The sequence below is a fragment of the Camelus dromedarius genome, chromosome 7 (assembly GCF_036321535.1).
Source record: "Camelus dromedarius isolate mCamDro1 chromosome 7, mCamDro1.pat, whole genome shotgun sequence".
Taxonomy (NCBI): domain Eukaryota; kingdom Metazoa; phylum Chordata; class Mammalia; order Artiodactyla; family Camelidae; genus Camelus; species Camelus dromedarius.
This window is the reverse complement of record NC_087442.1, coordinates 51,238,815-51,259,213: the sequence shown is the minus strand read 5'-3', so window position 1 is coordinate 51,259,213 and position 20,399 is coordinate 51,238,815. Positions and strand designations below refer to the sequence as shown.

The 20,399-nt window shown below is 37.0% G+C and overlaps 1 protein-coding gene across 1 annotated transcript; it reads right to left on the bottom strand.

The window, feature by feature from the left end:
• Nucleotides 1-10,769: 10,769 nt before the first annotated feature.
• Nucleotides 10,770-15,264, bottom strand: SOSTDC1 (sclerostin domain containing 1). Its single transcript, XM_031454997.2, has 2 exons — nt 14,733-15,264; nt 10,770-12,219 (listed from the first exon to the last, which is right to left on the bottom strand). Exons 1-2 carry the CDS (start codon nt 15,058-15,060, stop codon nt 11,804-11,806), a joined length of 744 nt encoding a protein of 247 aa, XP_031310857.1. The 5' UTR covers nt 15,061-15,264; the 3' UTR covers nt 10,770-11,803.
• Between the last annotated feature and the right edge of the window lie 5,135 nt (nt 15,265-20,399).

Below are 20,399 nucleotides of genomic sequence, written 5' to 3'. Positions count from 1 at the left end.
CTCCATCACACCCGGAGGGAGGACACCATGGCAGAACTATGTCATAAAAGTCCATGTGGCCCAACTCGGCCGGAGCTATCTCTACCAGCCATCTTGGCTGACGGCTCCCTGCTGGAGCACTTCCTTTCCCTGCTGAAGCTCTTTCCTTCCTTTTCCCCTCCTGAGCTATAAAGCAGCTGTTCACTTTGTTCCTCTCCCTCTGCTGTGAATTCTTTCCCACTGGCAGGCAAGGACCCACACTTTGGTGGGCTTCTTAATTTAGGAGTCCCTCTATCTGCTAACACATATGTCAGAGAAATGAGGCCACAGGACAAACCACTGCCCCCAAAATGACTTTGATAATGTCTTACAGTTCAGATGTGGAATCAGGAATTCACCTTTGGAACCCTTTCTATCCACCAAATCTTATTACTAACACATTTTATGTGTCATGTTTTGCCTTCCAGAAATATGCTGTATCTTGCATAAGATCCATGAGGCCACTGCTAAAATCTATGAAATCTCAGGTCTCATCTGTAGTGTAAAAAGATAACTTTTTCAAAAAATAACAAATTGTAGGAAATAAGGGCTAAAATGAAGAGCTGTTTAAGTGCTAAGTTTTGTCAAGTTAAAAGAATATGTCCATATTGACACATTTTGGGATATGGTTTGAAAACCATTTTTACTATAAACATCCTTAAAATGAGTTTAGGACCAAGCAAGAAGGAATAAAATAATCATAATAAAACTGCCTGAATCAACTAACCCTATTCTGATGTGGAAAACCATATCAAAGAAAGCATGTGTGAGTTAGACTTGCACAAAAACCTACTTTGTTTCAACCACATTGTTGAGATTTTTCTGGTTTATTAAACAATGATTCTTTGTGTTAAGGGCATGGTGTATACACTGTAACTAGTCATCTCTCTGAGCTTCAAAAACCTGCTTGGGGTGCTGATTTCACCTCCCTAAAGGACTGCATTATAGAATCAAGAAATACAGTAGAGAATTGTAAGTATGACATTGAGTTGCAATAGTGAGCTTGAAAAAAGTCAGAAAAATATAAGAAGCGCTAGAGAAAACACCATCCAAATGAAACAGACTTTCCATAAATCCCCCATGAATGCTGGATCCGATCTTTGTGTTGAATTGCCTCTTCCAGTCAACCTCCCCAATACTTTTCATTCTTCTATTAATTTACAACTGTCTATTAGCACTCATCTGCTACAGCAGGATCCCAAGGCTGCTGGGAATCAGGGATTGTGCAAGGCCCACTATCAAGAGGAGGATGGAGCTGCAGCCATGCCTCCTTCCCATGGCTGAGAGTCGTGTTCCATGGTGGGAAGAATGAAGCAGCACTTCTGATCTTCTTGATATCTAAGGGTCTCAACAGCCTCTGCCAGTCTCATAGCAACAGTCAATCCCAACACCCTCATCCGCAAAGGAATCCTCTGATTTGGAAAAACAAGATGAATTCTTCTCCATTAACAGGGTACCAGCCTATTATGTAAGAGCTATACAGATGGTGCAAAACATGGTTTACCTCTCCAAGAAATATCAGTCTAATTGAAGAAAAGAAAAATGATGTACACAAAACCTAGTGCGATTACGTGGCCATTTATGTGGTTCAGACTGTAAAGGCAATAGATTAGATAGGCATCCAATAATAATATTATTTCTATTTTCATTCCAAAAGAATTTGACTGTTAATCCAAAGTTTATGTGTTGCTGTTGTAATAGAGACAGCTTACTAATCAGAGCTGCATTACCTTGTATGTGACAGTAGATTGACCTGTGGACAACAAGCACAAAACAGGGGAGCAAAAAAGGGATTGACAGCTAACTATTATTTCAAAATTACCAAATCTTACCTTTTTTCTAGTATAAAATAGTGAAAAAAAATTTTTTTTCATCTATAGAAATGAAAATTCTGTTTCCAGTGTGCCTTCTTTTTTAACATAAAAAAACACAAATGGAGAGTTAATAGCCATATTAAATGCAGGCATTAATTAGGAATACAGTGTTTCTAAAGGATATAAAACAAATTTGCCAAGCATATTCAGGGTATACTGGTATAAGAAAGTTTCATCACTTTTTTTTTTATTCCAGTAAACCATGTTGAAAGAATCTTTAGCAAAACCTTCTAATTATCTTCTTGTAAGGCCAGGGATAAAACAATACTTCCAGATAAAGCAGGCGTATTTCCCTGGAATTTTGCCATTATTTTTTTAGAATGATGTTAAATATTTTATTTCCATTTAATGATTGTCTTCTGGATTCCCTCTCTGCTTAAAATCATCTTGGCATAGAGAAGAAAATATATATGACAATGAAATTAGTAAATAAGGGAAAGACTAATGAGGTTGTGATCTCAAAGGAGAATATAATTTGTCATACACAATTACTGATAACATAGAGCTTTTTAAAGGGCAGCAATATAGAATTGAGAAATGTATAAGAAATACTTTAAATAAACAGTATAAAATCTTGTGCAAGTTTTCCAAAATTGTATGGCATTTACTATTTTCAGAGAATACAGTCAAATCCACTTACTCTTGTTCTTCTTTATTATTATTATTATTATTTAATGATCCATTGGACTACAGGAAGAAAATCTGTATCCAGTTTTATATCATTTTGTTCTATTTCTGTTTTTAAATGTATTGCATAATGTATGTAAGACATTAATAAAATTATGTCTAATTTATAATTATAAGTAAATAAATAAATGTGTTTTGGAGAAAGGTACCCAAAATTCTTTTTTTTTCCTTATGAAAACATGTTCAAATATTTAGAGAATGACTTTAGAGAGTTTTAAGCTATCAGTTAAGGTAAATTATAAAAAGAAAAAAATAGAATAAAAGAATAGTCTAAACATATAGGACTGGATTAACACATTGTATTGGAATTATAAGAAGGCAGGAATGAAGTAAAAGAAAAACTGCTCTGTTCCTTTTGTTGAAGGAGTGAATGAGAGGGAGAGCCCTGAAGTGACATATTGGTAAAGGAAGCAAATACAATAGAAATCAAGGTTATGCATAGAGGCAAAAGGAGGATAAATGTGTGAAAATGCTTTCTACATCAATTTCTGTGTCACATAAATATATGAAACAAATGGGAAGTGACAACATAGCCAAGAAGAGCAAACGAGAGTGATTCAAAACAGAATGGATAAAGGCACAGACAGAATTAAAAAAAAAAAAAAGGAGAGAAAGAAACTCTCTTTGAAAACTACGCAAATGCTAAAGTTCTTTATTTAAAATTCAGTAAGATCAGTCCAGAATATCTTTCAAAAGTGCTTCTGCCCTCCACCTTGCAGTCCCCTACCTTGCTAACTCTTCCTTCTTTCGTCTGCTTCTCTCTATCCTGCTCATTATCTACTTTCTTGAACAAAGGCTTGGAGAGGAAGTCCCTCCCCAAGCCTACATTCTCTTCCACCAGCTAGCTGGTCTCAACTTAAGAAATATAGTAACGACAATAGTAATAGCAGTAATGACTAACACTATAAGCCCTTACATTCAGAAATGCTTCTAAGGCAGGAGACAATTTTCCCATTTTACAGATAAGGAAATGAGGCGTACATTGCTCAAAGTAGTCCACTATTTATAGCAAAGGCAAGATTCAAGCCCATGTATTCTGGCTCCTGTCCCTGTACTCTTGACTACTCTGCAATACTACCTAACAATACACCAAATAAAATACGAGTGAATTTTGAGTGGATTCCCCATTTAGTTTTTTCTTTGTATTTTCACTTCTAGGACCTCAACATTCTAGAGCCTTGGTCTGGATCAAGTAACATTACCATTAGCGGATTAAGCCCAACATATGACTGTTCAACTGTAAGGGAGTGGAATAAGAAGAAAAGGGAACTAGTGCAGTTACAGATGTTATTTCTATGTATTCAGAGGTAGGGGAAAAAGAAATTGCCAACTTGGCAGTGCTTCTTTCTTATCCTTTGTACATCTAAAGGCTGCACTCGTCAGTGTAACCACTAAGCAAAGACTGGCACAGCTGTTCATTCTTTCTCATCGTCTTTTATCTATGTAGTGCATTCCCCTTAATGTGAGTCTTTGAAATTCTGAAAGCCAAGTGCTTCATTTCCCATCATTCCACACCTAAGCCAAGTTTCAAAATTGGCTTTGATGTGTATTTAAAATGTCTTGGCATCCTGCTGTCATCATTCCCTGGATCTGTCCCATTCTGTGAAACTGTGATATGATCATCACTGTCCCAAAGGAAGAGACCAGCTGCCTATGGAACCATGACAATGTCCTGCTGCAACTTTGAGTAATTCATGGGTTATACTGATGACTGCTGGGGAGTACAATGTGAATGGGTAAGAGTTACATGTTTTGAAATCATGTGGAACTATGTAGCTGCCCTCCTTTGATCCATAAATATTCAGCCTTAGGGTTTTAGTTCTGAAGTTTTATTTTCATCACAGATTACAATGGCTTAAACACTGCCATATTCAAATGCTTTCTTTTCTAAGATTGAGGAATAAGCTTAGCATAGTATATATATTTATATTCTAGATAATGCCTTTTGGTGAGCATTATCATATTCGGTGGGGTAGTTCTCAGTTAATGTGTAATGGATTTATGGAATAGATGGTTTCTTTTTCCAACTAATATACTATTTCAAAGTTTGACTGGCTTTCATGAAAAAATCTCCAGTAGAAACTGCTTTGTAGTTAATCCTTCTCCTATGACTGCATGTTCTAATAGAATGGTTGTTACTAAAACACGTAACAACAATAACAGCAAAAATAAACACCCAATTTCTATCCCCTCTCTATCCATAGAATGTAAGTAGTAAAAATTTCTCAAAGGTATAGGAGTCTATACCAAATATGCCCTGTTTTTCATGTGCTACACAAGCTATTTCTCAAAAAAGAACAAAAAACAAAAAACAAACAAAAAAAACTTATTGCGGTTTTTGTGTCTTTTTGGCTTCAGCAGGTTGATTTGTTTCTTGAGGTACATAATATCTAACCTGAAGTTAGGTCCTCCAAATCTCTTAGAATTTCTCCCAAACGTCTCTTTTAGATTCTCATCTCAAGCATGAAATGGGAACTTTAATGCTAGAAGAGATCTGGGATCTTAATCTTTACATCTTAATCCTTACATCTCAATATATACATTTTTAAATGAAAAAAGATACAGAGATTCTATAATAATTCAGTGCCTACTAAATGCAATACACTGTTCCAGATGCTGTAAAGAAAAGGATGCCCAAGGAGATTGTGCCAGGCAGGTATGTTTGACTTTCCATAGCCATCCTCCACCCTGCACCCTGCCCTCTGTCTCAAGGCTGACCTGTACGGATTTGCGTTCACCAGCTCCCAAGCCCGTGGCCTCGAATGAGATCAGCCAGTGGGGAGCCCTGGCAGAAGATGAATCAGAAGGATGAAGGAGAAAGGAGAGTGACAAGGGTATTATTCCCTTGGATCCCTGGCTTTGCAGTTTCCTCTGACTGACTGCTCAGACTGACCACAGCCCACTGCCCCTCTGACTGTGTGCCCTCACCTTCCAGGCTTAGCTAACCTCATCCTGTCCTTTTTCCTTAGGGCCTGGGGTTGTGACAGCTTTGCTGTTGCTGCCCTGAGCTCCTGCACTCTGTCCTGTGCTCTCCCTATTCCGCACCTAGTCTGGTATTAGTCTCCTTGTAAATAAATCCTCCTTAACTTATTCTGTGTGTTGTCTGTTTCATTTTGGGGATGCTAACTAATACAGCGATGTCAACTCAGATCTCAGGAAATTTACATTTTAGCTGAATTTCCCAAGGCCATTCAGAAGTGACAGATTTGGAATTAGAGTTAAGTCTACTAACCCCAAACTGAGAGATCATTTAAATACCCAATGTGGCCCACACACCAGCTTAAACTGACCCAACAAATGGGCAGGTATGTCTGCTTTATCAAGGACTTTCAAAAAATCGACTGCTAGTATTTAAAAAATTGGAAAATTCATATAAAATATTTAGATTTTTGGTGAGTTTTCACTACTTACTCCACGTGGAAGCAGGTTTGAAGTGGCCCCCTCTGTGTAGGGCTTTTTTCTGTAGTCCCTTTCCCCTGACCCTTGCTTTACTTCCGACTAGTGGTCCTCGCAGGCAGCGAGGTGCAAGCCTTGCCTTGATGGACTTTCTCGTCCAGAGATGTTTGTGTTTGAGATTAACGGCTTTCCAACGGTAGAATATTAGTTACCACTAGTTACAAGCTAAGAAGAGCCAGAGAGAGGGGGTTTTTGGGTTTTTTTGTTTTGTTTTGTTTGTTTGTTTGTTGTTTTTACCAGGGAAGAGAGCAACGGACCTTCTGATAGCCTGGAAATTACACCATGTTTGAAGATTCCTATTTTGGGCAGCAGTCCTGAGAGACCGTGGCTTTTCAGAAGTCATTCCAGAGCTGTGCCATGGAGAGGACTGTTTGTCCTTACCAGCCTTTTCCCCTGTCATCAGCATTTTCCAGCTCTTTATTTCAACTCAACATAGAGCAGCTCTGATATTGTGTCCTCTTTTCCTTGATCATACTCATCATTATCACAGGTTATAAAAGAGAGAATAAAACACAATCAAAAATTCTTAACCCAGAATGTCCACTTCTTCATTAGATTATTCAGTGCATTCAGCAATTTTTGTCTTTGGTTTGCAGTAAGAAAATTTGTGGCAAGAAAGAGGTGATGTTGTTCAATTCTCTAAGCTTGAGGAAGTAAAACCAACAAATAAGCCAACACAAAATATGAAGGAAATATTTATAGCACATAAACGCCATATGAAAAGTAAGAGAGGAAACAAGGCAAATGAATACACAGAAAGCTCCAGTTACTAAAAAAATGTTAACTATAGTATAAAGTAAGTGCTAATTAAAGATTGCAAAGAATTGTTAAAAATTCTTTGTTACTGGACTGCTGGGTTCAGTAGTTTAAGCTGTCTTTAAATGCCAAATTTAACTTAACACTTCAACAAATAAAATGATCCACTTCAGATGATCCTTTTATAACAATTTGCCAAAATTGTAACATAAAAGATTTAAAATTTGGGCAAATTTAACAATAAATTTAAAAAATTTTTATTCCTACTGAAAAGTTTATACTTTAATGTTTATACAATAGTAAGTTATCTTTGAGCCTATCAAACTCTTGATCAGTTTTAATAACAATGAACTTCAGGTGAATATCTCTGTATCACTGATGATGTCATTCAACGTAGACATTCTGTCTCAGATTCAAGCATCTAATCCCATCACTAAAAAATGAGATCAACAACACAAGGTTACCCTTGGTTTGTAGTTACTTAAATTCAAAAGAAAATACTGAAGTTCCTGCTTAAATCCTCCACACTGTTTTATTTTTCATTCATAACAAAAAATAAATCCTTTAGCTGGTCGGCCAATGCGGATGATAAACTATCACTCACTTTAATTTGCACTGGAAATAATTATGCTGTCAGCTTGGCACTAATTCATTTTAATCAATTCTTGAACCTAGAAGTTGAAACATTTTCTCACTGGGATTTGTGCAGTAGTTGTTACCCTGTGGCTATTCGAGACAATTTGCAAAATATGCAGGCAAATGCACCAAATGAAATGTTAGCCATGGAGTCAGAAATGATGGACAGACCAATAGAATTGAAAATGACACTGACAAGGAGAATACCTATTCTAGTAGGTCTCTTTTTGTAGATGTAGCAAAGATTTCTAGCAGCCAAAATTCTACTCCGTTCACAAATGTAGACTCATTTTAATTCAACACAGTTCTAATTAAACCAAGATGGGAGTCATTGCATCTGTCCTTGAGGGAAAGAAACATTCTAACAAGAGAATTCATTCTAGCACTGAAGATCCCAAGTTATTTTCCCACTGAACTCCTTCTGGGTGTCCACAAGTATTCCATCAAAGACTTGCCATGCATTTTATTTTTCATTAGAACTGTGTGACTATAGAAAGCACATAAAGCTGAATTTACAGTATGCAGTTAATTGCCACATTAGTACTAAATAACCTTTTCAAGAGTTAAGTCTAATCCAAGCCATGCTTTAATTTCAAATATAATGATTTAGATTTTGATAATTTGATAATAATAATGATTTAAATTTCATGGAAAAAAAATTTCAACACACTAAATTGAAACTTTCAAAGACTTTAATTTTGCTCAGCAATTTGGATTTTTCCTGGTTTTACTCTGGCTAAATACTATTCTTTCCATTCATAACTGCCTAGTATAACCTACTGAATATCAAAGTAAATATCACACTACATAGATAGATCAGATTACATAATAAAAAAAAATCACTCTAGTAGCATATAGGGTGAATAAAGCAGCAAGATCTCCTGGCAAAACCTTACTAATTTTGATATAGAGCAATAATGGATTAAGATTAGGTCTTTTTTTTTTTATTATTGAAGTATAGTCAGTTATAATGTGTCAATTTCTGGTGTACAGCACAATGTCCCAGCCATGCATATACATACATATATTCATTTTCATATTCTTTTTCATTAAGTTTAGTACAAGATACTGAATATAGTTCCCTGTGCTATACAGAAGAATTTTTTAAAATCTATTTTTATATATAGTGACTAACATTTGCAAGGATTGTCTTTTATAATTAAAAAAATGCTCTAATTTTCATTGTTTTTCAAAAAATATAAAGTCAAATGTGGCTAACAAAGTATTACCAATTAGTGGTTATTTGTAACTAGCATAAATAACTAAATATAAATGATTTGTAGTTAAAATATTAATTTTTTTGCAAATATGTATTTCTGAAGGCTCCACATCCATGTTTAGCTTAAGTGTAGCACACTATATGTATTATATGTGCTATTAACTTTTCTTTCATTCTTGTCGTTGATGTAAACATCTATCTGTATATCTAATATACCTATAAATATCAATATCTATCTATCTATCTATCTATCTATCTAGCAAGCCCCTTGAAAAAAGCCCTTTATCAATCTTGGCCAAAATAATTTTGATAAATAAATCTTTCATGGATAAATATTATGGATGTAAACTAGAAGCCAGACTCTGCCAAAATTATCACAATCACCACTTTGAAATCATAGTTACTAAGGTGAGAATGCAATTATGCAGAGTTTAATCAGATTGGAAAATGTGAATTAACTGGAAAAAATAAAAACTGAAACATAATCAGCAATTAAGATGCAAGTGCTTTTTAGCATTTTAAAATAATAACTACAAAGCTATTCTTTCTGTTCAAATTTTTACTTCACTGAGAGCCTGATTGTATCCTAAGCCTTTCTGATGGGTTGCTGACCTTTCCTGTTGTTTGATGTTAAATGCCATGCAGTAAATGCATCACGATGCATCGTGTCCTGAAATGGATCAGTAAGTTGAATGTGACCAAGAGAAATGGATTCAGTTCTTGATTTAGCAGAGACTAGAGCAATCTTTTATGTATCGGCTTCCTTTATTCTATTTCATTTTTTTCTAGTGCATTCACTCACTAAACACTATTAACAATCAAATTAGTGATGAAGATTCTAGCATTTTATTATCACCAAAACCTTTATTTCAATGTTTCATCAGAAAAAAGACAACAACATAGTCTTCTTCATTGTGAAGCCACTGTCGGATCAACTCCTTTTTACACCTCAGAACTAAGGACACACTAATTTTTAAAATCATCTCTAAGGCCTTCTGTAGACAGTGCTATTATGTTGAGAAGGACGCAATGGCTCAAATGTCTTAAGTCTTCTGTTAAGTATCCCACACTGAGCAATGATGGACAAGTAAAATAAACATATGAAATAATACATTTTTGGTATATTCGACCTGTGACATAATTATTATGAATGTTCCCTGTATTGATATAATGGTACTATATGAAGTAGTTTGAGATCTAGCTAGTAAGACTAGAAAATAAATCAACATTGGACAATTAGTCATTATTTTATTAGGTGATACAATATTTAGCATGATTATAAAAATCTAGAAATGTTTTCTTGTCTTTAAATATGTTGAGACTCTCCTACCTCTCATAAGGAAGGGACAACATTACTGTCCTTATTTAGCTTACTATGCTTTATGTAATATACGTGTGTCTTTTAGACTTGTAATTGCAGAAAGAACAACCTGCTACAAAAAAGCACTAGGGCTCCTCATGCTCAGGATCCCAAAACAGGAAAACCCAGAAGATCTTATCGATACATAACCAAGCCTCTTCTGTTTTCTTCATTTGGGGTGATGAGATCAATCATTGATTGAAAGGACATATCAATCATTTACCTGTATAATCTTGTTCAAGGCTGATGATGTCACTTGAATGTGAAAACACTGAAAAATTAGGGTTTTTTTTTTTTCTTTGTTGTTTTATTTTTTGGTTTGGGGGCCATGCAATAGGATTCAAAGTTCCCCATCAGATGGTAGTGATTTCTTCACAATTCCTTTCTCATGATTCCATGTTAGAATCACCTGGAAAACTTCAAAAACTGCTGATATCTGAGCTCCATCTTCAGAAACTATGGTGTAATTTAGATGGCAGCCTCAGTCGGGGCATTGGGACTTCTACCCCTCCCAGGTGATGATAATGAGCAGCAGACTTGGCATCCTCGATATACATAGATATGATGTTCTTATTACAACTCACTGCTGGGTTGCCGTTTACTGAAGAGATGACCTCCCTTTCCCTCTCTTTTCTCTTACCATAGAATTTTCTACCAAAACTCGAATGTGCCTTAATAAAAAAAAAAAAGCCATTACTCTCATACATTTATCTTGTAGTCTTTGTGAACATGTTCTTTTTATACATGTTAGAGGCAAGGACAATAACTTTTAGCAGTGTTTATTTTTGTTAAAAGAAATGGATGGAACTGAAAGTCAAGATACCCTCTGATTGCACAGATTAAACAAGAGAGTGTTACATATTTCATCTTTACAAAGCAACCTACTGGTTTAAAAAGATCCATACTGTTGATAGAGTTCATGATAAAACATATATGTAATAAGGAGACAAATATTTATTTTACATATCTACAGCATGAATTGTCATATTTTTAGATGAACCACAAATTATACAGGAAAATATTTAGGTACATGAAAAAGCTTCAAAACATTAAAAAAAAAAGTAACATTTTGAAAAAAATCACATGTGAAAGCTCATTAAATAATAACATTGACAAATAAATAGTTAATCAGCTTTACTTATTAGCTGCTGCCATGCATTTCTGGCATTCCATTCCAAGCAAGGGTCAGCATGCAGGGTATAATTTCGTACTATGAGACTGTAAAAAGCTACAGGGCTTATTTTTGAAGTGAAATGTCACAAGGTCTTTGACTCTTTCAGAGGGAGATCACTTGTGGCTGCTAAACTGTCCCCATGAAGATTATCAAAAAAGCACCTTTCTTAAGTGTTGACGTGAATTTTCATGGCAACAAATTTTTTTTTAACTTTTCAATTTTGAAGTAGTTTTGTTTTGGGGGTGGGGCGGGCGGTGGGTGCGGGGAGAATAGTTTGGGGAGTGGACGGTAACGGAGAAACCCTTCTCTGTTTTAAAAAGTAATGATTCAGTGATGTGTATAGTATCACCAGTCTTTCAAGAACCGCAGGGAATTAAAACTACAGGATACGTGTAATTTAAATGCAAATCACACTTGTGGATAGGCGTACATCTTGAAAAACTTGAAAAGAAAAAGCCATTCCCAAAGAAGTTCCTGATACTTAGGACAGCTTGCTGGGTATGATCAAAGCAGAAGCATATATTTTCAAGTAAGAAAATAGCAGTGGCAGGCTCAAGTCTTCCAAGCAATCAAATCTGTAAAGCAGATGGTTACTAGTCAGTCCAGTTCTGAGAGTCTGAATTCTAACTCATGCTGTGCTTGCTGGATTTGCTGGCTCTTTTCCGCTCTCTGTGATGCGGGGCGGGCTTGGCAGGCGACACGCTCTCGAAGTTATGACTGGACTCGTTGTGCTGCCGTGTGTACCTCTTGCACTTGCAGGCGGTGACCACCGTGATTTTGTAGGTGCGCGTGCTGCCATCTTGGCACTGCAGCTGGATTCTCTGGGTGCGCGTCTTGTCGTTGACGCACCTCCACTCCTGGGAGCTCCTCCGGCTCCAGTATTTTGTTCCATAGCCTCCTCCAATCCAGTTGGGGAGCACAGGCAGGGGCAAGCACTCGCCTGCGCACACCAGCTCCTTCAGAGGGCTGGTGCTGGTGCACTGGCCATCAGAGATGTACTTGGTGGAACGCAGTTCCCGGCAACCTACCTGAACTCGAGCTGCGGGAAACAGGAAGAAAATGTGCATCAGAGGCAAAAAGCAAATAGACACTTTTTTAAAAAGTAATCTGCAGTGACAAAAATAACACCGAAATGATAGCAAACTGCCAAACAGGAAGTGAACACCTATTTTATTTTCCCAATGCAAAAATCTGCCTGCATGGTTTTAGGGGACACTTTCTCGAAAATTATGTTTATATGGCTGGTGTTTTTTGCAATAAAATAAACGGTCTGATTTTTTTTTTCCATGTGTAACATTAGCTAATTGCTTACTGAAGTATTTGAAAATCCCATTTTCTTAGTCTTACTCCCCAGTAAGGATTAAGCAGCTCTTATATCTATGTGTAAATACTCATTCTTTAATGAGCTAAAAGGAGTATACGCAAATGTTCAATGTTCTTTTACTCACTGTTTATATTAGTTAATGTCTGCAAGTGCTTTTAATTAGGTATTTTAAAAAATCTATTGAGAAAATGTGGAAAGTGTTTTAAATATTGTGTACAGTGCAATCTGTAATATTTTGTTTCAATAATAAAATTCAGCTGCAGAGAATCACACATACTTACATGTACAATGTCTGACATTTTGCATATCAAACTTAATTACTCCATTTTAAACAAATTCCCAAGCTATCTTTTAAAAACACAAATATTAAAATGTTTGAAATGCAAAGTGTCACTACAACTCAACCTTCAAAGAATATAAAAGCCCCTAAATCAGGAACGTATGGTTGCCATAACAACTTGGCTACATTTCCATGAATTTTATGGCAGAAAAATGCCTAACATGTCTGATTTACAACTGCAGAAGGAACCATGGTGTTCGTTTCCTGAATGTTCGTCATGGCAAACTTTTTGTTTAGTCATCTGAATTTGATAAGTATGTTCTCCAATTGACTGTTTCTTGTTACATGCCTTATGTAATTAAAGCAAAAATTAATCTTGAAATATTTGAGTATTCCTTTCCACTACTTTGTTATCTAAACTTGAGAATTGCCTGTAATAAGCTTGAAAAAACACCAAGCCTTGTTAACTAGAAAAGCATATATATTACAAAGTATAGACCGCTGAAATTGGAAAAATTAAAATTGTAAGTCATATCGAAGGGGTCTTCCATGGAAGGCTGAAAGCTAATATGAGTAGATACCGAATTAGGAGTTCCACTTCAACTCTGTGCCCCAGTACTTATAAGGTGAGATAAGAAATATAGTCTAAAGTCTAAATAAGTCTAAACATAATCTAAAGGGGTGTGATAGCCATGAAAAAAAAATTATGTATGTACACACACATCTGTGCAAATATAAAGTGTGGGATTAAAATTAAAGTGTAAACTGGCTGGTCAGGGTGCTCTGCCTGTTTGATTCTGATTCCAGTTCACCTTCCTGCAGCTGCCTTAGGAATGTACCTGGAAACAGCGAGATAATTTTGACTTGTCTAGCTTTTTGTTCCTGTGTATGCAGAGATTCGGCATTTTTGCAGTGACAGTTCATTGACAATGAATACCTACCACATTGCTCAGTAATCTAATCACAATCAGATATTTCCTGTTTATGTGAAAGCAACCATCTTCATGAAAGTTTGGTTTTCTTAGAAAGACATTAACAGTCAGATTTGCGTTGACTGTTCAAAGGTCAAAAATACTTTTAGTACTTGAATGGAGTTGAGGAAGAGCCAAAGATTTGTAACAGATTTCCTGTGCACTGTGTCTCTTAAAACCTGATTATTAGCATGTGAACTCTTCTAAAGGAAAGGAGTGAAGCAAAAATTAGGAGGAAAATTTGAATCTCTTTAGCTAGTGGTCAATTAGTGTGTCAGTTAAGCAAACAGAAAAGAAGAAAAATAGTTTCTATACAAAATATTGCCATACTGTCATTACTTTGAATCTCTAAAGTTATGAAATTTCCCTGGTCTTTCACAGAAATACACAATTATCTAAATTTTGATCTGGTTAATAAGGAATTATTTCAGAAAAATATGATTCTTCAACATTTTTAGTTTTATCCCTCTTTCTCATTAATCATCATCAAAGCTTCAACTATTTCACTAGACTTATTTTAGAAGTCAGCATGAGCAATTTTTTTCCCCAAACAGCTTCTTTTTTTTCCCTTGTGATTTCCAATACGTGCTTTGCTTAGTTAACTTTATACACTATCAGAATTGCACATGTCCTGAAACAATCAGGAAGCCGCCTGAATTTAAACTATCCAGAACAACTCTTTTTTAAATTCTCATTTTGCATGATTTTAAAGAAGCAACAGTTCAATTCCTGGGAACATTTTCTTTCAGGACATTTGATAAAACTTAAGTCTGTGCCTACATTAGCAAATCACTGTTTTAGTTATGTTAACTCTGTAGGGAAGAACGCCAGTCTACACATGCAGCAGATTACTCCCAGATTGTTTAGCAAAACATATATGGTTCAGGTTAGTTAGCGATGAAACAATTCTCCGGGAATGTGAGCTCATGCTACCAAATAAGAAAAAAACTAAATCCAAGCAAGTAAAACATACTTACTGTTCCGATCCAGTCCAGTGTTACTGAAGTGCCTGCCTCCATTTCTGGCTTGATTCATCGTGCTGTTGCTGCTGGGGTGTGCTGGAACAGGTTTAACCACATGTGAATAAAGGATTTCTGTGGCATCGTTTTTAAAAGCCAAACAGCTTTTCATTAGGATGCATGCAAGGGGAATGAGATAGAAATGAATGGCAGGAGGAAGCATGGTGAGGAGAGGATTTGCTTGGCTGGAGAGCTGGTTAATTCCTTTTCCCTCTGCTTCTGCACTGTAACTGTGAAATTCTTCCTCCAGGTTCCCTTTATATATCCACTGAGGTTTGGCGTTCATTCAGGTGTAAAGTTGTGTAGAGCTTCGGAGTGAAAACACAGAGAAGGGGTGGGATCCCTACATGACCCTGCAAAAAAAATTTTACCAATGGAAGAGAAGACTACAGAAAAGGAGGAGCTTGGTATACAAATTGCATGAAATTTCAGAGTTGGACTTCATCAGTTGTCTGTGAGCTGAAGCAGCCAGGCACATTCTATAGCAAGCACAGTCTTTCTCTCTTTCTCTGTCTCTCTCTCTCTCCTCTCTCTCTCTCTCTCTCTCCACTTTCTCTCTGCCATTTCCTCCCCTAAATCTAGTTCACATTCGGGTTTCATTTAAATTAAAATATGCTTCTGTTCATTTGAAGAGATTTGCATTCCCACAGTTGTTCTGTATTTAGGGTAGGGAAGGGGTTCATCCCAGATAATAGGAGGAATTCAGGAGTTTAAATATTAGAGGGCTTGCATGAAACACCTTGTTCAGTTAAAGGTATCTTGTTTCTCAAGACGCAAACCACTAGTTTTTTTTCTTTAAAGTATAAGGCATGGAGCTAAAGTCTGCCCCCTGGACACATTTAAATAATGCAGCTTTGATCTGCATGAACTGCTGCACTGCTAGGTGAATTATTGCCAGGGGTTCTGTGTGGAGAATAATGAGCATAGCTCTGTCTGCATTAAAGTAACTAATATCAATTTTCATCTTAAAAATATGTCACAAGCATTAAGAGTCATAGCATCACTTGACATGAAAGAAAGCCATTTCTGACAGATTATTGTTTTGCAAATTCAAAATAATTTTTGCTAGGTTTTTCATTTGCTGCAGAACATGTGTTCTACCTGCACTTACTGAACATTTTGTTCATTACTTCCTTTGGCTCTGCTCCTCACTTAAGAAACAGTACTTTTCTGAACTTCTTTATCCACACATGGAACAGATGTTCCATTAATACTAAGCCGCTGATCTCCGTCCTTAAAATAACTATAAAATTCTAACTGACTGATTGAACATTTTTTGGTGGGGGGGGTGGTAATTAGGTTTGTATATATGTATGCATGTATTTATTTCTTTCTTTATGGAGGTACTGGGATTTGAACCCAGGACCCTGTGCATGCTAAGCACAGTGCTCTACCACTGAGCTATACCCTCCCCCCAGGATATTTTAATTGGAATCAACATTCTGAATTTCTTTTCAGCTTTAAATCGATGTTTCCCTTGTATGGCTATTAAACTGACCTTATAGCATGGATATATCGCTCCTCTTTATAAACCCTTACCTATTGTAACTGATGTTCATATCTATCTGTCTGTCTATCTATCTATCTTTCTATCATCACCTGGGTTTTTCCACAGTGGCACTACTGGCATTTTGGAATAATTCTGTGTTATGGGGGCTGCACTGTGAGTTGAGCAGCATACCTGGCTTCTACCTATTCGATGCCAGTAGCACTCCCAGTATAACCAAAAATGTCTCCAGATATAGCCAAACATCCCCAGTGAGCTGCAATCACCCCCCATTGAAAACCACTTATTATCTATCCATCTCTATCTCACCATAAAAAGAAAGCAAAGAACAAAAGACTAATTATTTTATAATACTAAGACATTATTTCTTTTTTTAGGAGAAAAATGATACTGCAATTTTGTTTACAAACAACAACTGCTTCTCTTTTAGAGGTATCTATTGAAATATTCCTAGATGAAATAATATGATGCCTGGAATAAACTTTCAAAATAGCATGAGAAGGGGATGGTTAGGGATGTGGATGGAGCATAGATTGCTGGTTGTAGGGGCTGGATTCTGGATTCTATTCTGTGTACTCTTGTGCACATATAAAAGGTTAAATAATCAAAATTTTAAAAACTAAAGTAAAAAAAATCAATTTATTGTGTATATATACTGACAATCAGATTCCTATCTTAAGATTGTATGTAGTCATTTATTCTACCATCCTTCCTGGAAAATAATATATCAGTTTATTCTGTGCACATGGAGATTATAGATCACGTATCCTTCTAAAATACTAACTATGAAGAATTTCTAATCCTGCTTATCAAGGGACTTGATATTCATTAGATGAAAAAATGTTAATGTTAACCATTGATTGGTAGACCCAATGCCTCAAGGGAGTAGGAGGGTCAAAATATTCTAATCCCTTCCCCACTGCTATTTTTTCATGTCAGGAGGAGGAGATATTTTGATTTGCAGTTTAATTATTAGGTTGGGCTAATCAGATTTACCGAATTAACTCATAAGTGTTAAAGCCGCTCTGTACCTAGTGTTCCGGGGCTCAGCCTTAGGGTAGCACCTCCAGCAGAAGCAAACTTAGGAATGAAGGCAATGTGGCTGATGTACGTGGATAGGAAAGAGTCAATGTTCAGATGTGACTTCTATGATTAAGTTACCAAAATCTTGTGACTTTCAGTCTTGCTTGCCTGCTCTAGCCATCTCACTTGATTTGATGGAGCCGGCTACCATGATGTACACTTCCTATGTAGAGGCCCAAGGGGCACAGAATTGATATGTGTCACCAACAAGAAACAGAGCCCTCAGCCAAACCACCCATGAGGACTTGAATTCTATCAACAACGACATGACAATCTGAAAGCAAATCTCCCCACAGCCACTCCTTCAGATGAGGCTACAGCCCTGGCTTACACCCTAACTACAACCTTATATAGACTTTAAGTTCAGAGGTACTCACAGGAGCCATGAGATAGTAAAAGCTTTAACTAAGTTGAGGTCATTTGTTACACAGCCGTAGATAATTAACACAACAGAATTTGCTTTAAAAATGAAGATATGGTAATTAATTAATTAATTTTGTGAATAATACTAGGGCCTCAAAAGCATCATATGCAGAATCATTATATTCAGTGACTGTACAACCTTCATTCTTTGGGCGAGCTCTGGGACTTATTTTCCAGTCATTGGCTGAGTCATCAATGTGATGCCATAATAATCAAATAATAATATTGGTATTACTATTAGTGTCTGATATGCAAAAGCTTGAAAGTAATTTTGATACTCTAAATAGTATTGTTTATCATGTGGCTCCTGGCGCTGGCATCAGAAAATCTGAATCTGAATCTTATTCCTACCATTTACAATCTGTATAAAGTTGGTTGTATTTCCCAAAACTCTCTAAGTCAGTTCCTTCAACTACACAACATGACCAAACTTACCTACCACACAGAAGAATAAGAAAATAAGAAAGTGTCTAGCAGAAAACCTGGCCTGGAAGAAATGTGGGAAATGCAGTCACTGACTATGAGTCTAAGACTAGGCTTTCTCATTAGAGTCTTTGAATTTAAAAATGACTTTGGAAAAAATATCAAAGTTTGAAATAAACGCAAGTGCCCTATTTAAGGTGAAGAACAAAAAGTTAAGAGAAAAGAAATTGTTTAGCCTGATTCAGTACCAGATAATGTGTAACTGTTATCTGGTTAAGAAAAAATTAGCCTGACTTTTTTTGTCTTTGATAGGAGAAGAATCAGAATAAATATAAGCAAAATTTAGCGAATGCAACCATGAGCTGTATCTGGCCCTCTGTGGATTTAAACTATTCTCAGAGAGCTCTAGTTAATAAACCAGAACTTGCTAACTGGAAAAGTAGCCATTCTTAGTTTAGAAGAAAAAACTATATAATCTTCATGCATTCAAATCCTTAGAAAGAGGATGGATTAATATCTTGCATTTATTTTTTATCAACAGTGTTGAAAACAGTATTTACAACAATGCTGTAGTCTGGGGACTCCAAAGCTGCATGAGGCATGAAGCCTGTTCTCTGCCCTTTCTCAGAAGCTCCCGTTTAAAATTCCACTAACAGAGCTCCCTTAACCTAATCGTCCTGTCCCATTTTCTTTCTCCCTCACCACCTTTCTTAATTGCCTCTTTATTTTTTATTTTGGCTTTTTTTGTAGAATAAAGATTCATCTTATTATAAGCTGTCTCAACATGAATAACATTAATTTAGATAATACTGCTTATAATGCCCAATGTAACCTGCTCTAAAACCCAAGTGGATATTCCAAAGCCAGGGTGTGTATTTCTAGACAGACCTTCTCAGTCTTGGCACTGCTGACATTTGGGGCTGGATGATTCTTCATTGTGGGGGCTGTCCTGTGTGTTGTAGGATATTCAGCAGCATCTCTGGGCTTTACCCACTAGACGCCAAGAGCACTCCATCACCAAGTTGTGACAATCAAAAATGCCTCCAGATATTGCCTAATATCCCCTGGTGTGTAAAATCACCCTGGGTTATAAACTACTGGTCCTGGCAAATTCTCCAGTAGATTTTTTTAAATGCCAGTAAGCTGCTGTTAAGGACAACCTCACACACAAGCGCTAGGGAGCAAATTAGGACAGTGGGGATAGGGCTTCCACCTGCTTGTGCAAACTCTGGAGACTAGCAGGGTGCCCTTTTTACTTGGCATTTGCTACCTTGTTCAGTGGGAATCGATGTCCCTGCTCTACGTACTTAACCCACACAAGTCCCTAAACTCACTTTGACTGGCAGCCTATCCAATATTCTGCCCTTAGTGGTAAGTGGAAACTAGAATTGGTTTTGTTCCACTAACCTGATAGTTGTTCTAAAACCATGTTTTACCTGGGAGTTTGTTAGATACTCGAATTCTGAGCCTGTTCTCAGACTGGAGCCAGAAGTCCTTGGAGTGCATCCCAGGAACCGGTGTTTCAACAAGCTCTCCAAGTAATTCTTAACGGTTGCTAAAGTGTGAGACTCACTGTTCTAGAATCGCATGTGCCCTCCTGTGGCCTGTCCCATAGTCTTGGTCACAGTCCCCTCCTCGGAGGGAAGCCCTGCCCTAAAGCTCAGCCCAGCTGGCCAAAACCCCACCCATTTCCTCTTCCTGTACGTATTTCTCCCCAGGGACTGGATGCTGTCAGTATCCCCCCAGTGACTGATCAGTGCTGTGTTCCACAGAGATGGTCTCAGCAATCACCACCTATGGTGATATCATCGCTCACTAGGAATATTGACAGCCACGTCTGATCTTCTCAAATATCAGTGTGAACCCAGATTTAGGCAAAATGCTTCAATCATGGTGGATTTGATTACTGTCCACCAGCCTCAGGAGCATCACACAGCCAAGTCAGGCTCCCAGCCCTGGCCACAGGCAGCTGGCTTCACTCCCTCCTGTGGAGCCTCTTCTGCAAGTATCAGCGGGGTTCACGGCCAAGACTAAGGTAGTTATGCCCTCATATCAGCAGTAGAGACGTAACTCCCTGGTATGTCAGAAAACTGGAGACCAAAGAGAATTTAGCAGAGCATTTGACCCAACCACATCAGTCTTTTCTGGGAAACAAAGTTGTTACAGAAATTTCTGATTTCAATTCTTAT